This window comes from Pongo pygmaeus, chromosome 4 (genome assembly GCF_028885625.2).
Source record: "Pongo pygmaeus isolate AG05252 chromosome 4, NHGRI_mPonPyg2-v2.0_pri, whole genome shotgun sequence".
In the NCBI taxonomy this organism is placed as follows: Eukaryota; Metazoa; Chordata; class Mammalia; order Primates; family Hominidae; genus Pongo; species Pongo pygmaeus.
The window spans coordinates 159,694,297-159,713,857 of record NC_072377.2 but is presented as its reverse complement, the minus strand read 5'-3'; the positions used below and the strand labels follow the sequence as shown (position 1 = coordinate 159,713,857).

The 19,561-nt window shown below is 43.5% G+C and overlaps 1 protein-coding gene across 10 annotated transcripts; it reads right to left on the bottom strand.

Moving 5' to 3' along the window:
• Nucleotides 1-547: 547 nt before the first annotated feature.
• On the bottom strand, nucleotides 548-19,033 carry CNOT8 (CCR4-NOT transcription complex subunit 8). Of its 10 annotated transcripts, none has more exons than XM_063665305.1 (7): nucleotides 18,811-19,033; nucleotides 18,575-18,715; nucleotides 11,948-12,141; nucleotides 6,533-6,694; nucleotides 5,469-5,613; nucleotides 4,692-4,802; nucleotides 548-2,048 (listed from the first exon to the last, which is right to left on the bottom strand). In XM_063665305.1, exons 4-7 carry the CDS (start codon nucleotides 6,685-6,687, stop codon nucleotides 1,899-1,901), a joined length of 561 nt encoding a protein of 186 aa, XP_063521375.1. In that variant the 5' UTR covers nucleotides 6,688-6,694; nucleotides 11,948-12,141; nucleotides 18,575-18,715; nucleotides 18,811-19,033; the 3' UTR covers nucleotides 548-1,898. The 10 variants fall into 10 exon arrangements, with proteins under 10 accessions (XP_063521375.1, XP_054343179.1, XP_063521373.1 ...); XM_054487204.2 differs by having other exon boundaries at nucleotides 18,829-19,033; XM_063665303.1 differs by lacking the exon at nucleotides 18,811-19,033 and adding an exon at nucleotides 13,939-14,127 and having other exon boundaries at nucleotides 18,546-18,778.
• Nucleotides 19,034-19,561: the final 528 nt, after the last annotated feature.

Sequence of the window (19,561 nt, the reverse complement as noted above, 5' to 3'; positions counted from 1 at the left end):
TCTGCATAGCGCTGACAGTCACCAGCATGCCAGGGCACCCTGGTTGAGAACCACTGACTGCTGTTTCACCACAAATTACAGTGATAAATCTCTTGTTAACTTCCCAGTCACAATTCTGTGTCTGCCCCTGTACCAGATTTCTTAAAACCCCACATTTTGTGTCAATAGAAATGGCTGGAAACAAAGTCTTGAGCCAACTCTAGGATATCCGAAGTTCAGGTTGTTTAAAAGAATCCCACTAATTAACAAGCTAATCTACCATATATATGGAGTGACCCCAGGAAATATTAGACTGGTTTAATTCTATAATATTAAGACCCAACAATCTTGAGTATGAAGAGACAATTCCATTTACACAGGTGCTCATGAAAAGCTTCCTACCAAGTGATATGTATTTTTTTTATTCCCAAACCCGCCCCCCCCCCAAGTGATATTTTGTATGTAAGCCAACTTGGGGACAATGGAGGCAAGATGCTCTTATTTCACTGATGGCAAATGACCATCTTCCAGAGCCAGCAATCCATAGCTAAGAAAGACCAAACCTCAATGCCAGTGGTTAAAAAGAAACCTTTATTTTACAAAATTAAAAACATAAATAGTATTTACAAGCATCTTAAATACCAGCTTATAATACTTGACATTTTCTAATCATTTCAAATTGAGTTTTCCATAAGCTTTTAAAATGCAAGACCATTCATTCACTTGAGTGAGTTACCAGTTTTCATTTCCACCAATCCAAAGTGGGTTTTGGTTTTTGAAATTGTCCATACTGTAGTCATTCAAAAAAAATACAATATGCTTTTGAAATGACTAGCTTTAAAAAAAAAATCCTGAGCTTCCTACCCCAGTTGTGGGATATTACTCCAAAACAACTCAAGAACCCAAATTATCTTACTGCCTGATTAAATGTAACCACTCTAGCTTTTTAAAGACACATTCCTGGTACTCACATTAATCCATCTCCCTAACGTTTCAGGTTTGCTGGAAGGAAAAGTAGAGAAATGGAGAAGAGAAGTGGGAGAATCCAGATGACCATCTGAAATCACATTACTGAAAATACAACAGACATGACCCAAAAATCTGATCTTACTAGTTTCCTTCAGGATCAAATCCAGGATATTTTATTGTACAAAAATTTCAAATGATTTCAGATGATGCATATGTGACAGCAAACCTGAATGGCACAATGGAACACAGACTTAAAAGATGCTTCAGTGGTCAACACTCATTCTGGAGTTCTCATGAATGAAGGGTAGACAGATCAGTAAAATTGTTTGCTTTTAGGTTTCATTATCTGGTATTCAAATTTCAGCACAGAGCAATTCATTTCCATATAGTAATATGTAAAGAAAGACTACAAAAGTGTGAGGAAAGCAAACGTCCTCGAGAAGGGTCAGAAAAGGAAAGGAAGACTCAGTATCTACAACCCATTACATAAGAACACCATTTTGTTCCATTTTCCCTGGAAGCCCTCACAGCTCAGCTGAGAATCAGAATAAGAATCTTCATTATCAGAGATTAGCAACAAATTTAAAAGAAAAAGAATGACAACAGGTAAGAGTTATATACATTTTACTAGTTTGTTTCAGATTTGTCCTGGATATTTAAAAAGGTGTCAAATGAGCCATGGATGCTGGTGGCAGGAGGCAACCAGAGAGGAGAGGCTCGAGTATGAAGAATGGGGAAGACTTATTTACAAATTCAGAGCAAACTCCTCTCTTCTGAGTCTAAAATAAAGACATCTTTTGTCTTCAGTAAAACAAAAGTCTTTCTGCTCAATGCAGATGGTAGGTACAGTGTGCTCAAAAGAAGCATTTTTCTCTTGGGGAAGATAAGTACACAGTCAGCACAGTAAGCACCACTCTGGGATCAGGCCCATCCTGCAGAGCCTGGCGCCATCACTGCTGCATGTTGTTGATAATTGCCAGGATGCTCATCTTCTCCTGGGCAGAGTCCACATCCTCATTCTGCTTCTGGGCCACTCCTGTGCCTAAGCCATAGAGCCGCCCACAGTACTTGGCATCATCAATGCTGTCCTCAAAAAACAACTGCAGAATGGGACAGAGAACCATGGTGAGAATTATGCTAGAAGTCATGACAAATATAAATACTATCACATCTGGCCGGGCGCAATGGTTCACGCCTGGAATCCCAGCACTTTGTGAGGCTGAGGCGGGCAGATCACTTGGGGTCAGGAGGTCGAGACCAGCCTGGCCAACATGGCAAAACCCCATCTCTACTAAAAGTACAAAAATAAGCCGGGCATGGTGGCACACGCCTGTAATCCCAGCTACTTGGGAGGCTGAGGCGGAGAATCACTTGCACCCAGGAGGCAGAGGTTGCAGTGGGCCAAGGCCGTACCACTGCACTCCAGCCTGGGCAACACAGCAAGACTCCATCTCAAAAAAGAAAAAAACCACTACCACATCACCACCTCCCAGCCTTCCTAAAGCCCTGAAAATATACCAAACTAGAAAAAAAAACTAATAGTATAGAAAGGCTCGGCCAGGCACCGTGGCTCACGCCTGTAATCCCAGCAATTTGGGGCACCAAGGTAGGTGGATTATGAGGTCAGGAGTTCAAGACCAGCCTGGCCAAGATGGTGAAACCCCATCTCTACTAAAAATACAAAAAATTAGCCAGGCATGGTGGCGGACACCTGTAATCCCAGCTACTTGGGAGGCTGAGGCAGAGAATTGCTTGAACCCGGGAGGCAGAGGTTGCAGTGAACTGAGATCACACCACTGCATTCCAGCCTGGGTGACAATGCAAGACTCTGTCTCAAAAAAAAAAAAGAGAGACAGGGTTTCACTCACTGCAACCTCCGCCTCCCAGGCTCAAGTGATTCCCTTGCCTCAGCCTCCTGAGTAGCTGGGATTACAGGTGCATGTCATCACACCTGGCTAATTTTTGTACTGTTAATAGAGGCAGGTTTCGCCATGTTGGCCAGGCTGGTCTCGAACTCTTGACCTCAAGTGATCCACTTGCCTCGGCCTCCCAAAGTGCTGGGATTACAGGTGTGAGCCACCACACCCGGCCTAAACCTTTCCTTTTAATGCAGTCTTTTCATGCTCCTTTCTCTATAGGAGAAAGGCTCTCCTATCTGAACAGACATACTTTCCATGTATTCTTTTATTGCCAGTATTTCTGGGCTGCTGCTGTTTAATGCAACTGCTCCCTTCTCTTTAACAGGCAGAGCAATGGGCTGGGCTTGGGTTGTGGATTCAGCCGGACTCACTTGACCTTGGCAAAGTCATTTAAACTCCTTTTAAGCCACAGTTCCCTATCTATAAAACAGGATAATAGAGTTATTATGAGGAATGAGATAACGAACAGTAAGCACTTAAAGCAAGATCTCTCCACTGTGGCACTACTGGGGCAGGATAATTATTTGGGGGAACTTGTCCAGTGTATCATAGGATGTTTAGCAGCATTCCTGACAGGTAGCATACCACCTTCCCCCACCAGATTGTGACAACCAAAATCATCTACAGATATTAACAAATGTACCCTCCAGGGCAAAATCATCCCCAGTTGAGAATCACTGACCTAGAACATTTACCAACACATGGTAACAGTTGTTTATAATTAAGAGTAACAAAGAGGAAATGTATTCTCCCTCTCTACAATCTTAGCTCTAAAAAGGAGATCCATGTCTACAGATCAATTAATCTGATCCGTTCCTCAAAAGTGTCAACAAAATCAATATTTTAAGTTTTCAAAGCAGTGTCTTACTCCTTCTACATCTTCAAATATATTTTAAAACCTGAGTCAGTGAGTAAAGAAACTAAAAGAAGAAATTAAGAGTCTAATTTTTACTAAGGGGTTATAGTAAACTCAATATAGTATTTATTTAATAATAATTAACAGAACTTACCATGTCAGTAGGTGGCCTAATAAATATATTTTTATTACAGGAATCAGAAAAAAAGCAAATAACTGAAAGGATTAGAGCTGCCAAGAACACCAAGTTCTGAACTTGGGTGTGCTCAAGAATACTTGGTTACTGGAAAGTGGCTTTCACGTCAGAATGCTGCTTTTGCCTCTCAAACATGTGACATGCTGAATATCATAACAAAAAACAACCACTTTCAAAGTGGCCATCAACTTGCTAAAAAAACAATCAATGTGGCTGGGCGTGGTGGCTCATGCCTGTAATCCCAGCACTTTGGGAGACCAAGCCAGGCGGATCACCTGAGGTCAGGAGTTCGAGACCAGCCTGGCCAGCATAGTGAAACCCCGTGTCTACTAAAAATACAAAATATTCGGCCAGGCACAGTGGCTCACGCCTGTAATCCCAGCACTTTGGGAGGCCAAGGCAGGCAGATCACCTGAGGTCAGGAGTTTGAAACCAGCCTGGCCAACATGGCGAAACCCTGCCTCTACTAAAAATACAAAAATTAGCAGGGCATGGTGGCAGGCACCTATAATCCCAGCTACTCGGGAGGCTGAGGCAGAAGAAAAGCTTGAACCTGGGAGGCGGAGGTTGCAGTAAGCCGAGATCGCACCACTGCACTCCACCCTGGGTGACAGAGCAAGGCTTCATCTCAAAAAAAATAAACAATACATAATAAATAAATAAAAAATAAACGTTCAACAAACCTCAGCCCACACAACAGACCATCCACTACCTCCTTAGCCTTCAGCAAGTTACTGTCGAGAGGCCTGTGATCACATTCGAGGAAGCTTACCTCTTTCATCCTAAAGAAAGCCATTCCTGTCAGCAGTGAGTCTGAGCCTGCCTGGTGCTGCCTTCCAATCCTCTGCAAATCCAACTGATCAGCAACTTCCTGAAGACCTCCCTGGAGATGTATGGAGAACAAAGATAATATTACAAACCCAACAAGCCCCTACTGGAGTCAACTATGTGCAGTTATGAGTTCACTAAATTCTAGCAAGAAGTGGGGACAGACCATTTATTTAACAGACCTTAGTAACCTCTTTTTAGCTCTTTTCTTCCCTTTTTCCAGACGCTATATTGTGCTACATCCTACATTTTGCTCCTTTCCATGTTGTTAATTTTTCCAGACCTCTGCCTTTAAAATCAGAATTGCAAGGCTGAGGAAATACTAAATCCCACTCTAATTCTAGACAGCAAAGCTCTATGTCAACAATTTATTAGGGTACCAAGTTCTAAAACTTTCTAGAGTTAAGAACCCCTCTAAGAATCTGTTATACCACAGACCCCATCCCTAACAAACAGCATTTATACCTTTTCATTAGGTTCATGGGCCTCGAGTGAAGAATGCCTGCCTTAAGATGACAGAAGCAGAGGGTTCCCTTCATGGCCAGGTTAAAGATCGTTACCACACAAATATCTGAGCAAATCAGCTTTATATTATACCCTGTCTACTACCACACTAGCATCTAGTACTCAATAATGCATGCTGAACACATAACAATAAAGCAAAGTCAGCTTTTTTTCTGTCCTTATTTTTGTTACTGGTATTAAGAAAAACATCATATACCTTAAGATTTTTGCAACTCTTCATCAGGTATTTCACATCATAAATGGATGGGAAGAAAAGGTTCAGAATATGAAAGAATTCATGTTCCTCTTCTGGCAAACGAGAATCTGTAAGCAACTTTACCATATAGCCAAAATCATAGCCACTACAAGGAGAGAATAAACCACAGAGGTTAAAAAAGCAGCGGTTATTAGGCCCCAGTGTTCAACCATTTTATTTCTCAAAGCTTGTAAATGCTACTTCATGTTAGGAACTTTCACTTTTTCTGAGTAGTTTATCGTACTATAATCTGAATCTTTTTTTTTTTTTTTTTTTTTTTTTTTTGAGACACAGTCTCACTCTCTTGCCCAGGCTGGAGTGCAATGGCATGATCTCGGCTCACTGCAACCTTCACCTCCCGGGTTCAAGCAATTATCCCTGCCTCAGCCTCCCAAGTAGCTGGGATTACAGGCGGCTGCCACCATACCTGGCTAATTTTTGTATTTTTAGTAAAGACAGGGTTTTGCCATGGTGGCCGGGCTGGTCTCAAACTGAGGATCACCTCAGGTGATCCGCCTTCCTCAGCCTCCCAAAGTGCTGGGATTATAGATGTGAGCCACCGTGCCCAGCCTATAATCTGAACTTTCTAATAACAACCTAACAGACTAATATGGGAGATCTAAAAAAGTACCCAAGCAGTTTAACTGTAGATTCGATTCACCAAAAATCCAAAAGTACTGAGAAGTTAAAATAAGGAGAATCTGGCTTTCAAGTACCTAAGAAACTCCAGGACAGCCATTTAAAAGATAACCAAGTACTGTGACCCTCTCCACCCACCATATTCCCACTTGGAAATAAACCCACTGATAGCCACATGATAGAGCTAAATACTGTGTGAAACAAACCAGTTTATGAGCCCCAGTGTTTTCTGAAAAACTGAAACATGGGCAACAAGTACCAATTCAACTTCTGACTGCTGCTGATGAACAGAACAGTCACCAGGACTGCAAAAATGACTAAGAATTCAATTCCCTGCTCCAGTGTAGCCCAAACGGAGAAAGAAATACATATTCCCTAGGACTGACCTATGAAATGAAAGCCATTTGACATTGTCACAGAGAACCACTCCTGATGTCATAAGCAGCTCTGCAAAGTGCAGTGTGTCAATCCCTTCCTCTTCATGCTTCTGAAACTGTAGTCCTGAGTTAGCAAGAAGATCTATGGAATCCTGGGAGTACATGTCCTCTCTAAAAAACAAGGTGTTTATTTATTAACTGGTGAATAATGAAACAAGTAGTGGCCACAATATTACCACCACCTTATAATTATAGTACAAGTATTTTTGAAATGCTTTTCCTAACTTAATAGATCAATTCACTCTTTCCAACATTCAAACAAGCATGCAAAGTAGATCATCATATTTCTGTGACAGATAGAAAAATGAGATTTTCCTCCATAAACTAAATTTCCTAATTATAATACGTATACATTTGCTCATTATTTAAAAAACAAAAAAAAACAAAACAAACAAAAAAAAACCACCAGGCACAGTGGTGCACGCCTGTAATCCCAGCACTGTGGAAGGCCAAGGCAGGAAGATCACTTCAGGCCAGGAGTTCCAGACCAGCCTGGGTGACAGAGCAAGACGGTCTAAAAAAAAAAAAACAACAACACACACACACACACACACACACACAAAGATTAGCCAGGCATGGTGGTATGCACCTGTAGTCCCAACTACTCTGGAGGCTGAGGTGAGAGGATTGCTTTAGGCCAAGAACTGGAGGGGGCTCACACCACTGCACTCTAGTCTGGGTGACAGAGCAAGATCCTGTCTCAAAAATAAAATAAGTAGGCCGGGCATGGCGGCTCACACCTGTAATACCAGCACTTTGGGAGGCTGAGACAGGCAGATCACTTGAGGCCAAGAGTTCAAACCAGCCTGGCCAACATGGTAAAACCCTGTCTCTACCAAAAATACAAAAATTAGGCCAGGCATGGTGGCTCATGCTTGTAATCCCAGAACTTTGGGAGGCCAAGGTGGGCGGATCATGAGGTCAAGAGATCAAGACCATCCTGGCCGACATGGTGAAACCCTGTCTTTACTAAAAACACAAAAATTAGCTGGGCATGGTGGCGTGCGCCTGTAATCCCAGCTACTTGGGAGCCTGAGGCAGCAGACTGACTTGAATCTGGGAGCCAGAGGTTGTAGTGAGCCAAGCTCGCACCACTGCGCTCCAGCCTGATGACAGAGTGAGACTCCCTTTAAAAAAAAAAAAAAAAAAAACCCACAAAAAAAAACAAAAATTAGCTGGACGTGGTGGCGTGCCCCTGAATCCCAGCTACTCAGGAAGGTGAGACATGAGAATCACTTGAATCCAGGAGGCAAAGGCTGCAGTGAGCCAAGATGGCACCACTGTACTCCAGCCTAGGAGACAGAACAAGACTCTGTCTCAAAAAAATAAATAAATAAACTTAAAAAAAAACCAACAAGGCCGGGTGCGGTGGTTCACGCCTGTAATCCCAGCACTTTGGGAGGCTGAGGTGGGTAGATCACCTGAGGTCGGGAGTTCGAGACCAGCCTGACCAACATGGAGAAACCCCATCTCTACTAAAAATACAAAATTAGCAGGGCGTGGTGGCACATGCCTGTAATCTCAGCTACTCAGGATGCTGAGGTGGGAGAATCACTTGAACCTGGGAGGCAGAGGTTGCAGTGAGCTGAGAAAGCACCATCACACTCCAGCCTGGGCAACAGGAGCGAAACGCCATCTCAAAAAAAAAAAAAATCAACCAACAAAAAAATATTGAGGCACAGATGGTGGGCAGCCAGCTAAGATGACCCGATGCGCCTTTCAGCTGATTCAGGCTGCCTGCCTCAGTCTCAGAGTCACTGCCACCATGGCCAGTCAGTCTCAGGGGATCCAGCAGCTGCTGCAGGCTGAGAAATGTGCCACTGAGAAGGTATCCAAGGCCCGTGAGCAAAAGACCCAGAGGCTGAAGCAGATCAAAGGAGCAGCTGAGGATGAAACTTAACAGTACCACCTGCAGAGGGAGGAAGTGGTCCAGGCCAAGGAAGCCACAGCCCTGGAATCCCAGTAGCTGCAGCACTCAAGTGGCATAGGAAGCCCAGAAGAGGACAGCCTCCAGACCTACTTCTGGCAGAACAAGGCTTGAATAGCCTCTTGGCCACTGTCTGTGACACTGGCCAGAAATCCATGAAAACTACAGCATAAATGTAAAGGAGTGGGAGAAAGAAGTGCCTGTTCCGTGAACTGACGTTTTAGATGCCCTCAGGGAACATAAAGCTTTGGCAAAGCTCAAGTTATATTCTTATGAAAATGAAGTAAATAGGTCAAGTGCAGTGGCTCACACCTGTAATCCCAGCACTTTGGGAGGCCGGGGTGGGTGGATCATGAGGGTCAGGAGTTAAAGATGAGCCTGGCCAAGATGGTGAAACCCCGTCTTTACTAAAAATACAAAAGTTAGCCAGGCATGGTGGTGGGCACCTGTAATCCCAGCTACTTGGGAGGCTGAGGCAGAGAATTGCTTGAACCTGGGAGGCAGAAACGTTGCAGTGAGCCAAGATCAAAGCAAGACACTACCTCAAAAAAAAAAAAAAAAAAGAAAAGGAAAAGCAGTAAATAGGTGGAGCGTGGTGGCTCATGCCTGTAATCTCAGCACTTTGGGAGGCCAAGGCGGGCGGATCACAGGTCAGGAGTTCAAGACCAGCCTGGCCAACATGGTGAAACCCGTCTCTACTAGAAAAATACAAAAATTATTCAGGCATGGTGGTGGGCATCTGTAATCCCAGCTACTCGGGAGGCTGAGACAGGAGAACTGCTTGAACCCGGGAGGCGGAGGTTGCAGTGAGCTGAGATTGTGCCCCTGCACTCTAGCCTGGGTGACAGAGCAAGACTCCGTCTCAAAAAACAAAAAGAAAGAAAAGGAAAGGAAGTAAATGATTTCTGTATATTACATAGCAGGTCCCTTTACTTCTTGGAGAGTAGCAAATCTAGCTTCTTTGTACAGACTTGCAACTTAACTAAAGCTTTTATATTTTAAAAAGGACATTAAAATTTTTTTTTCTCTTTACCTCGTAGTTCTTAGAAATATAATGGGTATGTGTTGTCTGTTTTCTTGTCTTTTAGCTCAAGCAACACATGTATCATTGTTGACTTTTTCTTTCTTATATCTAGTGAAAGGAAAAAAGTTCTTTGAAGAAAGAAAGAAATTAAGTTTTCTTTTTCCCTAATGCTTCCATGAAGGTCAGGGGCCTTATCTATGAAAAAGTAGCAAATAGTTATTTGTAACCCATGTGAAGCAACAGCCAGCCTTAAAGTAGTCTATTCCTGCTAATGGTTCAAACAATGAATACTAGTGTAATTGTTTGAGCTACTTGTAGTTTCTCTTAATCAAAATTACTAGATGACAGAATTAAATAACTTGTAACATGTTATTACTTGGTATACAGATGATTATCTAAAAGACTCTGTCATGAAAAAAACTGAAAAAATTAATGGTCTTATAATGCGGGTTACCCCATAGATACAACACCTTTGTTTACAGATCTTTCCAGACTATTTTCTCTATCTACACATACACACCTACATCCCTTACATCTCTACATCACAGACTATCTTTACAAATCAATACTCATCCATTGTAACACTGGCATAATATTCCACTCTAAAGATATATCCATTAATTCAACCACAGGAATTATTTATAATACCATGTAACACAAAAGTAAGGAAATAAGCTAAACAACTCCTATTCCACTGACTTTCACTTGCTTTTCATATAAACTTGGGTTAGACAACAAGAAAACCACTGCAATCTTGATTTTTTTCCACTAAATTAAAACCAGTGTTGAATCACAAGTTTCTTTTCCACTTAAATAAACATTATTTTTTTGTTTTGCTTATTATAACTAGGCTTCAATCCCAAGTAAACATTTTTTTTTTCTTTTTCTTGAGGCAGAGTCTCACTCTGTCACCTAGGCTGGAGTGCAGTGGCACAATCTCAACTCACTGCAGCCTCCACCTCACGGGTTCAAGAGGTTCTCCCACCTCAGCCTCCTGAGTAGCTGGGACTACAGGCACCCGCCAGCATACCCCACTAATTTTTTTATTTTTAGTAGAGATAGGGTTTCACCACATTGGCCAGGCTGGTCTTGAACTCCTGGCCTCAAGTGATCCAGTGATCCACCCACCTCGGCCTCCCAGAGTGCTGGAATTACAGGTGTGAGCCACCACGCCCGGCTGCAAGTAAACATTATTTTAAACCCAAACATACTCAAACTACTCAGTGAAATTACTCATTTTTCTTCCTTGTATTATATTATTTTTATGGTACAAACTACAGGCTTTCAATAAACTAAAAAATGCAGTTAAAGGAAAGATCCAGATGATCTCCCAAAATTACTTGAACCTCAAGGAAATTTCCAAAACATACGAACAACAATAAAAAAATTACTCCTTCCAGGCACAATGGCTCCACCTATAATCCCAACACTTTGGGAGGCCAAAGGGGGCTGATCACTTTCTACAAAAAATTAGCTGGGCATGGTGGCATGCACCTGTAGTCCCAGCTACTTAGGGGGCTGACGTGGGAGGATCAGCTGAGCCTGGGAGATTGAGGCTGCAGTGAGCCATGTTCGCACCACTGCACTCTAGCCTGGATGACAAAGCGAGACCCTGTCTTGACAGGAAAAAAAGATTACTCCTAAATCATGAAACACTCCCGATGCCCAGTTAAACAAAGCAGGATACGATAGGAAGTACACTAACATCACTTTATGCAATCAGCAAAATGACAGTCTCCCCGAAATTTTCTTTGAAAATTCCTGGGCATATATCCAAAAGAACTGAAGGCAAGACCTTGAAGAAATATTTGCACACCCATGTTCATAGCAGCAATATTCACAACAGCCAAGACGTAGAAAAAACCCACGTGTCTATCAACAGATGAATAAACAAAATGTGGTATATACATACCATGGAATTTTCCACTGCCTAGGAGTGGAATTGCTAGGTCATATGGCAACTCTATGTTTAACCTTTTCAGGAAATGCAAAACTATTTTCCAGAATTTCCCCCAAAATTCTATATTCCCAGCAGCAATGTATGAGGGTTCCAATTTTCTCCACACCCTCAACAACATTTATTATGTCTTTTTCACTATAGCCATTCTAGTGGGTGTGAAGTGGTATCCCAATGTGGGTTTAATTTGCATTTCTCTCATGACTAATGACGTTGAGCATCTTTTCATGTGCTTACTGGCCATCTATACATTATCTTTCAAGAAAAGTCTATCTTTTGCACATTTCTAGTTGGGTTGTTTATCTTTTCATTGTTGAGCTGCTGCAGTTCTTTAAGCAGGACTTCACTTGCTGAGATTCCCTGTTCCGTCCTCTGCTTGACCGCTCTATCCAACACCTACCTGGATTCAGTGAAAACAAAACTTAAAATTAACGCATTTATTTAGAAATCACTTACGTAAGATTAAATTTGAAATTGAACTGCCAAGTATTGATTCCAGAAGGATACTCTCCCTTCTCATTTGTGAATGTAAGGCCCAGCTGGATAATTTTTAAAAGGTCAACATTGCACCGCAGAAGCTGATACTGGTAATCTATGGAACTACGAAATTCACCAATTGGTCGCACCACAACACCTGGAAATTCTGTGTCCTGGAAAAGGAAAAAGTCTCTCATCACAAGGTTTCAGAAAACAGTGGATGCTGAATTGGTAATTCATAAATAAAATTTTACCTCCATTTATAAAAGTTATGTGACAAGCCCCAAACTTGGGCACAAAATTCTTTTTGTGTTTTTTTGAGATAGGGTTGGTCTGTCTCTGTCACCCAGGCTGGAGAGCAGTGGCACAATCACAGCTCACTACAGCCTCAACCTCACAGGTGCAATCAATCCTCCCACCTCAGCCTCCCTAAGTAGCTGGAACTACAGGTGCATGCCACCACGCCCAGCTAATTATTGTATTTTTTGTAGAGATGGGGTTTCACCATGTTGCCCAGGCTGGTCTCAAGTGATCCACCTGCCTCGGCCTCCCAAAGTGCACAGATTACAGGCATCAGCCAACACACCCGGCCAAAATCCTATCTTAAAATACTGATCTTGTTGATATCTACTGAAGAAGCACTAAAATCATGAAGCTTTGCACAACAACTTGATCCTAAATAAGCAGAATGTCAATAGAAAGAGTTGAGTAACTACAGGTAGATATGTAGTCAATTAAGAACATTCTAGGTAGAGAACAATATATGAATAAAAATACAAATACAGGGAAGTGAAACAGCCATTCAGAAAAAAATATTAAGAGACAGGCTTAGCTTGAGTGAAAAGACTGGAAGGAGTTCTGAATACCAAGCTAAAGACTTAACTCTATAATTTCTTTTTTTTTTTCTTTGGGACGGAGTCTCGCTCTGTCCCCCAAGCTGGAGTACAGTGGCACGATCTTGGCTCACTGCAAGCTCTGCCTCCCGGGTTCACGCCATTCTCTGCCTCAGCCTCCCGAGTAGCTGGGACTACAGGCGCCCGCCACCACGCCCGGCTAATTTTTTGTATTTTTAGTAGAGGCAGGGTTTCACCGTGTTAGCCAGGATGGTCTCGATCTCCTGACCTCGTGATCCGCCCGTCTCGGCCTCCCAAAGTGCTGGGATTACAGGTGTGAGCCACCGCACCCGGCCAACTCTATAATTTCTAAAGCAGAAGTCACAAACTCCAAGCAGCTAATGTAAAGGAGTAAAGTCAGCTAGGTATGAAAATAGTACAAGTAATAGGGACTGGAGTAAAACAGAGAGCACATGCCCCTCTACAGCAGGCCCTTAATATTACCACAATACTCATCTCTCTCTCCAGCCAGTGTCAGGCAGGGGTGGATAGCATATATTGCCAGATCTTCCTATTTTTTTTCAGAGATGCCAGAAATCCAGAATTCAAGTGAGTTCTATTGACTTTTAAATGCTGGCAATAAATTTTTAAAATTTTGAATAAACATTGTATAGTCAAATTCACCATATCTCTGGAACAGCTAGGCCCTAGGGGTTGACGTAACTTCTGCTTTAAAGACTTTCAAACAGAATAATGTTATAAAAAATCTAAGATACTAGAGGTTATATCCTTCTCAGAGACACTGGCTACCTTGATATTTCATAAAGCAACACAACCTTCCATCCGGTTTAATTTACAATGGCTTTAGTGGAACATACCCATTCTTTTCAAAATCTCAAATTAAACATTCCCTAAACCCATCCATATAAGGTGAGTCAAGCTGGGCATAGTGGTACGAGCCTGCAGTCCCAGCAACCTGGGAAGGTGAGGTGGGAGGACTGCTTGAGCCCAGGAGTTCAAGGCTGCAGTGAGCTATGACTGCATCTGTGAATAGCCACTGCACTCCAGCCTGGGCAACAGAGCAAGACCCCATCTCTAAAAGTAAAAAAGAAGGTGAGTCAGAGTAGAGCTCCTTACCATGGCAATATAACTGTAACTGAGCACGATTTCTCGGATCTTCCTCATCTCTTCTTCTAGATTACTGGCCCACACTTCACAGATAACCTGGCTATTCTCCACAAGTGCTGCAGGCATCCTGAAGAAACCTGAGAAGTCGTCTTCAGCTAACTAGTTTTACAGTGCAAGCCAGACAATGTTTGGTCTGATCTAGATTTTAAAACATTTTAAAATCATGTAAGTTTACACACACATAAGATGTCAACAAAACAAAGGCATCAAAATAATATTTTACAATCACTTCATTAGTTTAAAACATTAAGATTATATTTATTCTCCATTTTATATGACGGGGAAACTTTGTCAACACACACACACACACACACACACACACGCACGCACACACACACGGTTCTTTCTTGAAGAAACTGAAGTTATTGAAACTTCTGCCCAGCAGTCCTCTGCCACAGAAGTGAAACCACTACCCTAGTTTTTCAGCTCTCTGTAGACTAGACCAAAATAATCCCGTTACCACAAATATGACCTTATCCATGACTTTCACATCACTTTGCACAGAGACCAAATCATGGAAACAGTCCTACAGGAATCACCTTAGCCATTTTCAATGTACCTGAGATCTCTGAAAGCCTGAAAGAATGTGGACCTAAACTCTCACACTCAAGCCTTTGTACCCATATGATGAATACTGGCATGGGATTCTTCCCCCATCCCACAAAAGGAAATTATTTTTCTCTACAATCCCAAAGTCAAATACAACTAGAGGCAATAAACAATACCAGTGCTTCTTTAGATACACCAGTGCCTCTTTAGATTTGTGCAAACAGAGCATGAAGTGAGGGATTTAAGTGGTAAAAAACAATCCCACTTGCTAATCTGAACCCTAAAAACCACAATGAAAATCAGAATTTTAGTTAGTATTTACCTTTTTTTTTTTTTGAGATGGAGTCTCACTCTGTCACCCAGGCTAGAGTGCAGTGGTGCACTCTTGGCTCACTGCAACCTCCGCCTCCTGGGTGCAAGTGATTCTTCTGCCTCAGCCACCCAAGTAGCTGGGACTACAGGTGCACGCCACCACGCCCAGCTAATTTTTGTATTTTAGTAGAGATGGGGTTTCGCCATATTGGTCAGGCTGGTCTTGAACTCCTGACCTCGTGACCCACCGGCCAGTATTTACTTTTAAACACATAAATTAAAAAGAAACTATGCAGGAATTCAACAGTAGGACTAAAGATGGCTGGTATAAATCATTCAACCAGAAACAGAATGATTCATGGTGTATTTTCCAGGAGAAAAATCAGGGAGGGGAAAGTATTCTGTGAGAAAAAATTCAACATGATTGAGTCTCTGACTAATGCTGTTATTATTTGGCAAACAACGTACAAGGCCTGGTTATAAAAACACAAAAAAGCCGGGCGTGGTGGCTCACACCTGTAATCTCAGCACTTTGGAAGGCCGAGGCGGGCGGATCACAAGGTCAGGAGATAGAGACCATCCTGGCTAACACGGTGAAACTCCGTCTCTACTAAAAATACAAAACATTGGCTGGCTGTGGTGGCACGCGCCTGCAGTCCCAGCTACTCAGGAGGCTGAGGCAGGAGAATCGCTTGAACCCAGGAGGCGGAGGCTGCAGTGAGCCAAGATTGCGCCAGGGCACTCCGGCCTGGGCGACGGAGCGAGACTCCATCTCAAAAACAAACAAACAAACAAACAAAAAAGAGCTTATCATAAATTCATTTACTTCTAAGGCAAGCCCACTGCATGGATCCACAACACAATAGTGGGCTCTAATGTATATATTTAAATAAAATTTCCTAGAAACAGTAAAACGAATGTAAGTGGTTCCCAAAGGACAGAGCAAGGAAAATCTTTCCTTCCTATTTTCAAGATTGGCAGATGCAACAATGAGAATCTGGAGCAAAACAAAACTGGCATAATTTCTCTAAGAAACTTCTGAGAAATCAAACTGTTGGTTTGCCAGCAAACCTTGAAGATTCCACTTATTCAAGGTATCCTATACTTCTACAGATTTTTCTCTGTAATTATAGTAATTAAACTTAAGTAGACTATGTGGTATCTCCCCCCAAAAACATAGTAGAAACTTCTTAAAGCCAGAATAAATTTATTCTCTTGTTTTTATTCTATTACAGGCTTGCAAAAGAACAATAAAGATCAGGAAAAGAGAAACGTTCAGAATGAATGTGGAGTAAATTCCACTATCTGACCATAATTCAGAAAATGTTGCGACTCAGAATTTTAGATTCCTAAACTTGCTTAAGATTTCTCCCCTGCAAAAGCCCTTAAAACCATTTTCTATACCCATATAATGTTAAATCGGTGGTACTTCCTTATTTCCCTAACTGAAATAATATCCTTCATTTTTGGTGTCATTTCAAACATAACCATAACTACTTTGGAGGAAGTGGGTGTATCACTCCTGAGTTTTTGAGAGATGTTTCCGTAAAAGCAAAAGCAACAACAACAACAACAAAACCCACACAACCAAGAGATGCCTTTAACTTCCACCTTTAAAAGAGAATTGGTTTTTAAAAAGCTAACCACTATTAGACATATCTGATATATACATGGGGACTGCCAAAGCCAGACAGTTGGCAAAAATATGTAAGCCATTTTTGCTCCAAAGTTAGCTAGGATCTGTGGGGAAGTAAACAATAGTTTGCAAGCCCCTGAATGTGGTGCCACTCAAAAATTAAAGCGGAATCGCACTATGCACATTTAATTTAGCAAGTCAAATTACTGCATTTGCTGGTCAAAAAATAAAATAAAATAGCAACTTAAATACCAGCAGGATAAGGGCAGTGGCTCACACCTGTAATCCCAGCACTTTTGAGAGGCTGAGGCTGCAGAATCACTTGAGCCCAGGAGTTCAAGACCAGCCTGGGCAACAAAGTGAGACCCCCGTCTCTACAAAAAGTACAAAAACTTAGCCAGGCATTGTAGTGTGTGCCTGTAGTTCCAGCTACTCAGGAGACTGAGCTGGGAGGATCACTTGAGCCCCAGGAAGTCAAGGCTGCAGCAGTGAGCTGTGATTACGCCACTGCATTCCAGCCTCAGCAACTGAGCAAGAGCACGTCTCAAAAAAATAATCATCATCATCATCATACCAGCAATTCTGCCTGCCACTTTCCACTTTGTAAGCACATGCTCCAAAATGAGCCTAAGATAGGGGTTTGTCTTCCTCCTTTTAAGCCTCCTCAGGGCAAGCATCTCACAGCGCATCACAACTCTATGGCTTTCAAATATGCTTATTTGCACAACACAGCCCCTAAAGGTAATCTAATTACTTATCTGGGTTACAACCAAAGCAACAGTAACAAGTTTCAAAACTGAAGGAAAAATCGTCCAGGATGTAGTCAGAAACAGGATGCTAATCTCAAGCATTGCACCTTCCTAGGAATTAATTTTTGTTACATACAATGTTTGCCTCACGGGCTGACTTAAAAACTTGACTCCCACATGAGCTACACAGAAAATTGTGCAAGAGGGAAAGGTTTTCACAAACACACTCACACCTATGAATTACTGAAGTCCCTGCTCTGTCTTGACCTGCAGTGCAGTATGTTCAGATCGCTCCCGTTGATCTACAGTGTAAACTTCTCCAAAACATAGCTCCTTATTTACACAGGAAAGCTCTGAAGGGCAACTAATGATAAAGCCACAGGAAAGTTTTCTCTGCAAGCAATCAAGGCCTTGCTCGGGAAAAGAAATGTTGAGTCTGATTTTGTTTAAGCCCAAGTGTACAAGGAAACAATAAACATCACTTCCCTATTCTAGAGGACTGAACAAAGGCTTTGCCGTGCATAGATAAGATAGAAAAGGAAGTGGCACATTTGAAGAAATAAATAGCAGCAGCGTTTAAGAGGATCCTCTGACCCTCCCTTACCTCCAAACACAGTGTCTCAAGGCACTGCCCTGAACTGAACCGCAGTTCAAACTTCTTAAAACCACCCGAATGGCCCAGGTCTGTGAGTTGGCTCCTCCATTCATAAAGCCATAGAACACCAAGAAAAAGTTGTGGGGCCGCAAGAACTAAGGAGGAGGCGGCGATTTAGGAGGGGGGAGGCCAGCAAGATTCCAAATTCAGGTCCTCCTCCCCACTACTCTGTCTCCCATCATCATTCTCTTCTCGTTTATCATCATCCTTCCACTTCAAATCACATTCAGTCCTCCTCCTCCTGACACGCCATTCTTCTTCTGTTTTTGTTTGTTTGGTAAAGCAAAGTTAAAACTACGGGCCTTAGGACTAAGATAACAAAGTTCGAAGCCAGGCCAGGCCACGTAGTAGTTGTGTGTCCTTGCATAAGCTACTTAACCTATTTCGTGCCTCAGTTTTCCTATCTTGTAAAATGGGTTTGATAATAGTACGCACCTCGGAGGATTGGAGTAGAAGTTAAAGTGAAGCATATGAGGTACTTTGTAAAGTCCCCGCACATATCACTCGAATATTATCGTGTGGCGGTGGCCATTATTATTACTACTCTTTGCTGGGGTTCCTCTCTTCCTCACACACCCTGCCCCTTACACACGCCCCCACTTCCCTTCCCCCTACAGACCCCCAGTGGTCTCTAACACTCTTTCATCTTACGCGCCTCTTTCCGGTAAGCGCAGGCCCGCTTACCGTGACAGGCAGGGTCCGCGAAGCGCTGGCTGGCGGGCTGGCGGGCTGGCGGGGTGGCGGGGTGGCGGGCTGACTCCCCGACGGCGGCGACGACGGCAGCCCCTGACCCGGAGCTCTCTTCTCTCTACCCCGGATCAGCTCCTAGAACCGAACGAGCCAGTGAGATGAGCGCCCCCGTGCCCAGAGCGGTCTTACGTGCCTCCCACCAAACAACCGGACGGCACCACTCTACCCACCCGATCCGCCCGACTCGCCTGCTCTCTAGAGTCACTCCAGACGCGCGCGCGCCTGGTCACGCCCGCTCCACCCCCTTTGCGCGCCCCTGCGACTCCGTGCGTGTTCACTCTGCCCGTGAGCTCGCGGGAAGCAGCGCGCAGGCGCAGAAGTAACAGGGCGCCGCCGAATAGGTGGGGCGTGGAGGCCTCGAAGCACGCTTGCGGAAGACGGCCCGCTCGCGGCACTCTTCGCGTGATTAGTTGCGCGCGCTCAATTTAATCATGATTCTTACTCCTCCATTTTGGTCCTCTTTCCGCGCGAACAAGGAAGGGGCGTGGTCTAGAACTAGCCCCCCCCCCCCCCGCCGTGGGCGCGGCCTGGAAAAATCCAAACGCCGAGGAAAGGGCGTGGCCCTTCGAACAAACCCCTCGAATTACCACGCCCCCTCCTCCTGGCTTTGAAGGACCGTTAAAATCGTTGGCACGAAGGGATTTGTGGCGAGGCTGACGGAGAAAGAGGCTGTCGCGGCTTTCTGTTCTAATATGGCCCCGTAGATGCCTCATTTACAAAGCATCTATCTTACGGTTCCTTTCTGGCAAACAATTAGTTTGGGGGTGGGGCGGCTCCCCAAAGCCGAGTGTGGGTGACGTCCGCCAAGGCCCGCCTACCTCCCGGCCTCACCGAGCAGAGCGAGGAACATTGCCATAGCAACTGGCCCGCCAGGGTCTGCTCGAGTTACAAAGAGGACGGCGCCTCCCGTGGGCACTGCGC

What these genes read in the sequence shown, in the direction of transcription:
- CNOT8 (XM_063665303.1), bottom strand. Translation starts at nt 14,055, where the DNA reads ATGCCTGCAGCACTTGTGGAGAATAGCCAGGTTATCTGTGAAGTGTGG. An exon ending in AATTTCAAATTTAATCTTAC is followed by an intron (nt 6,695 to 11,947) that starts GTAAGTGATTTC and finishes CTTGTTTTTTAG; the next exon opens with AGAGGACATGTACTCCCAGG. An exon ending in AAATGGCTTTCATTTCATAG is followed by an intron (nt 5,614 to 6,532) that starts GTCAGTCCTAGG and finishes CTCTCCTTGTAG; the next exon opens with TGGCTATGATTTTGGCTATA.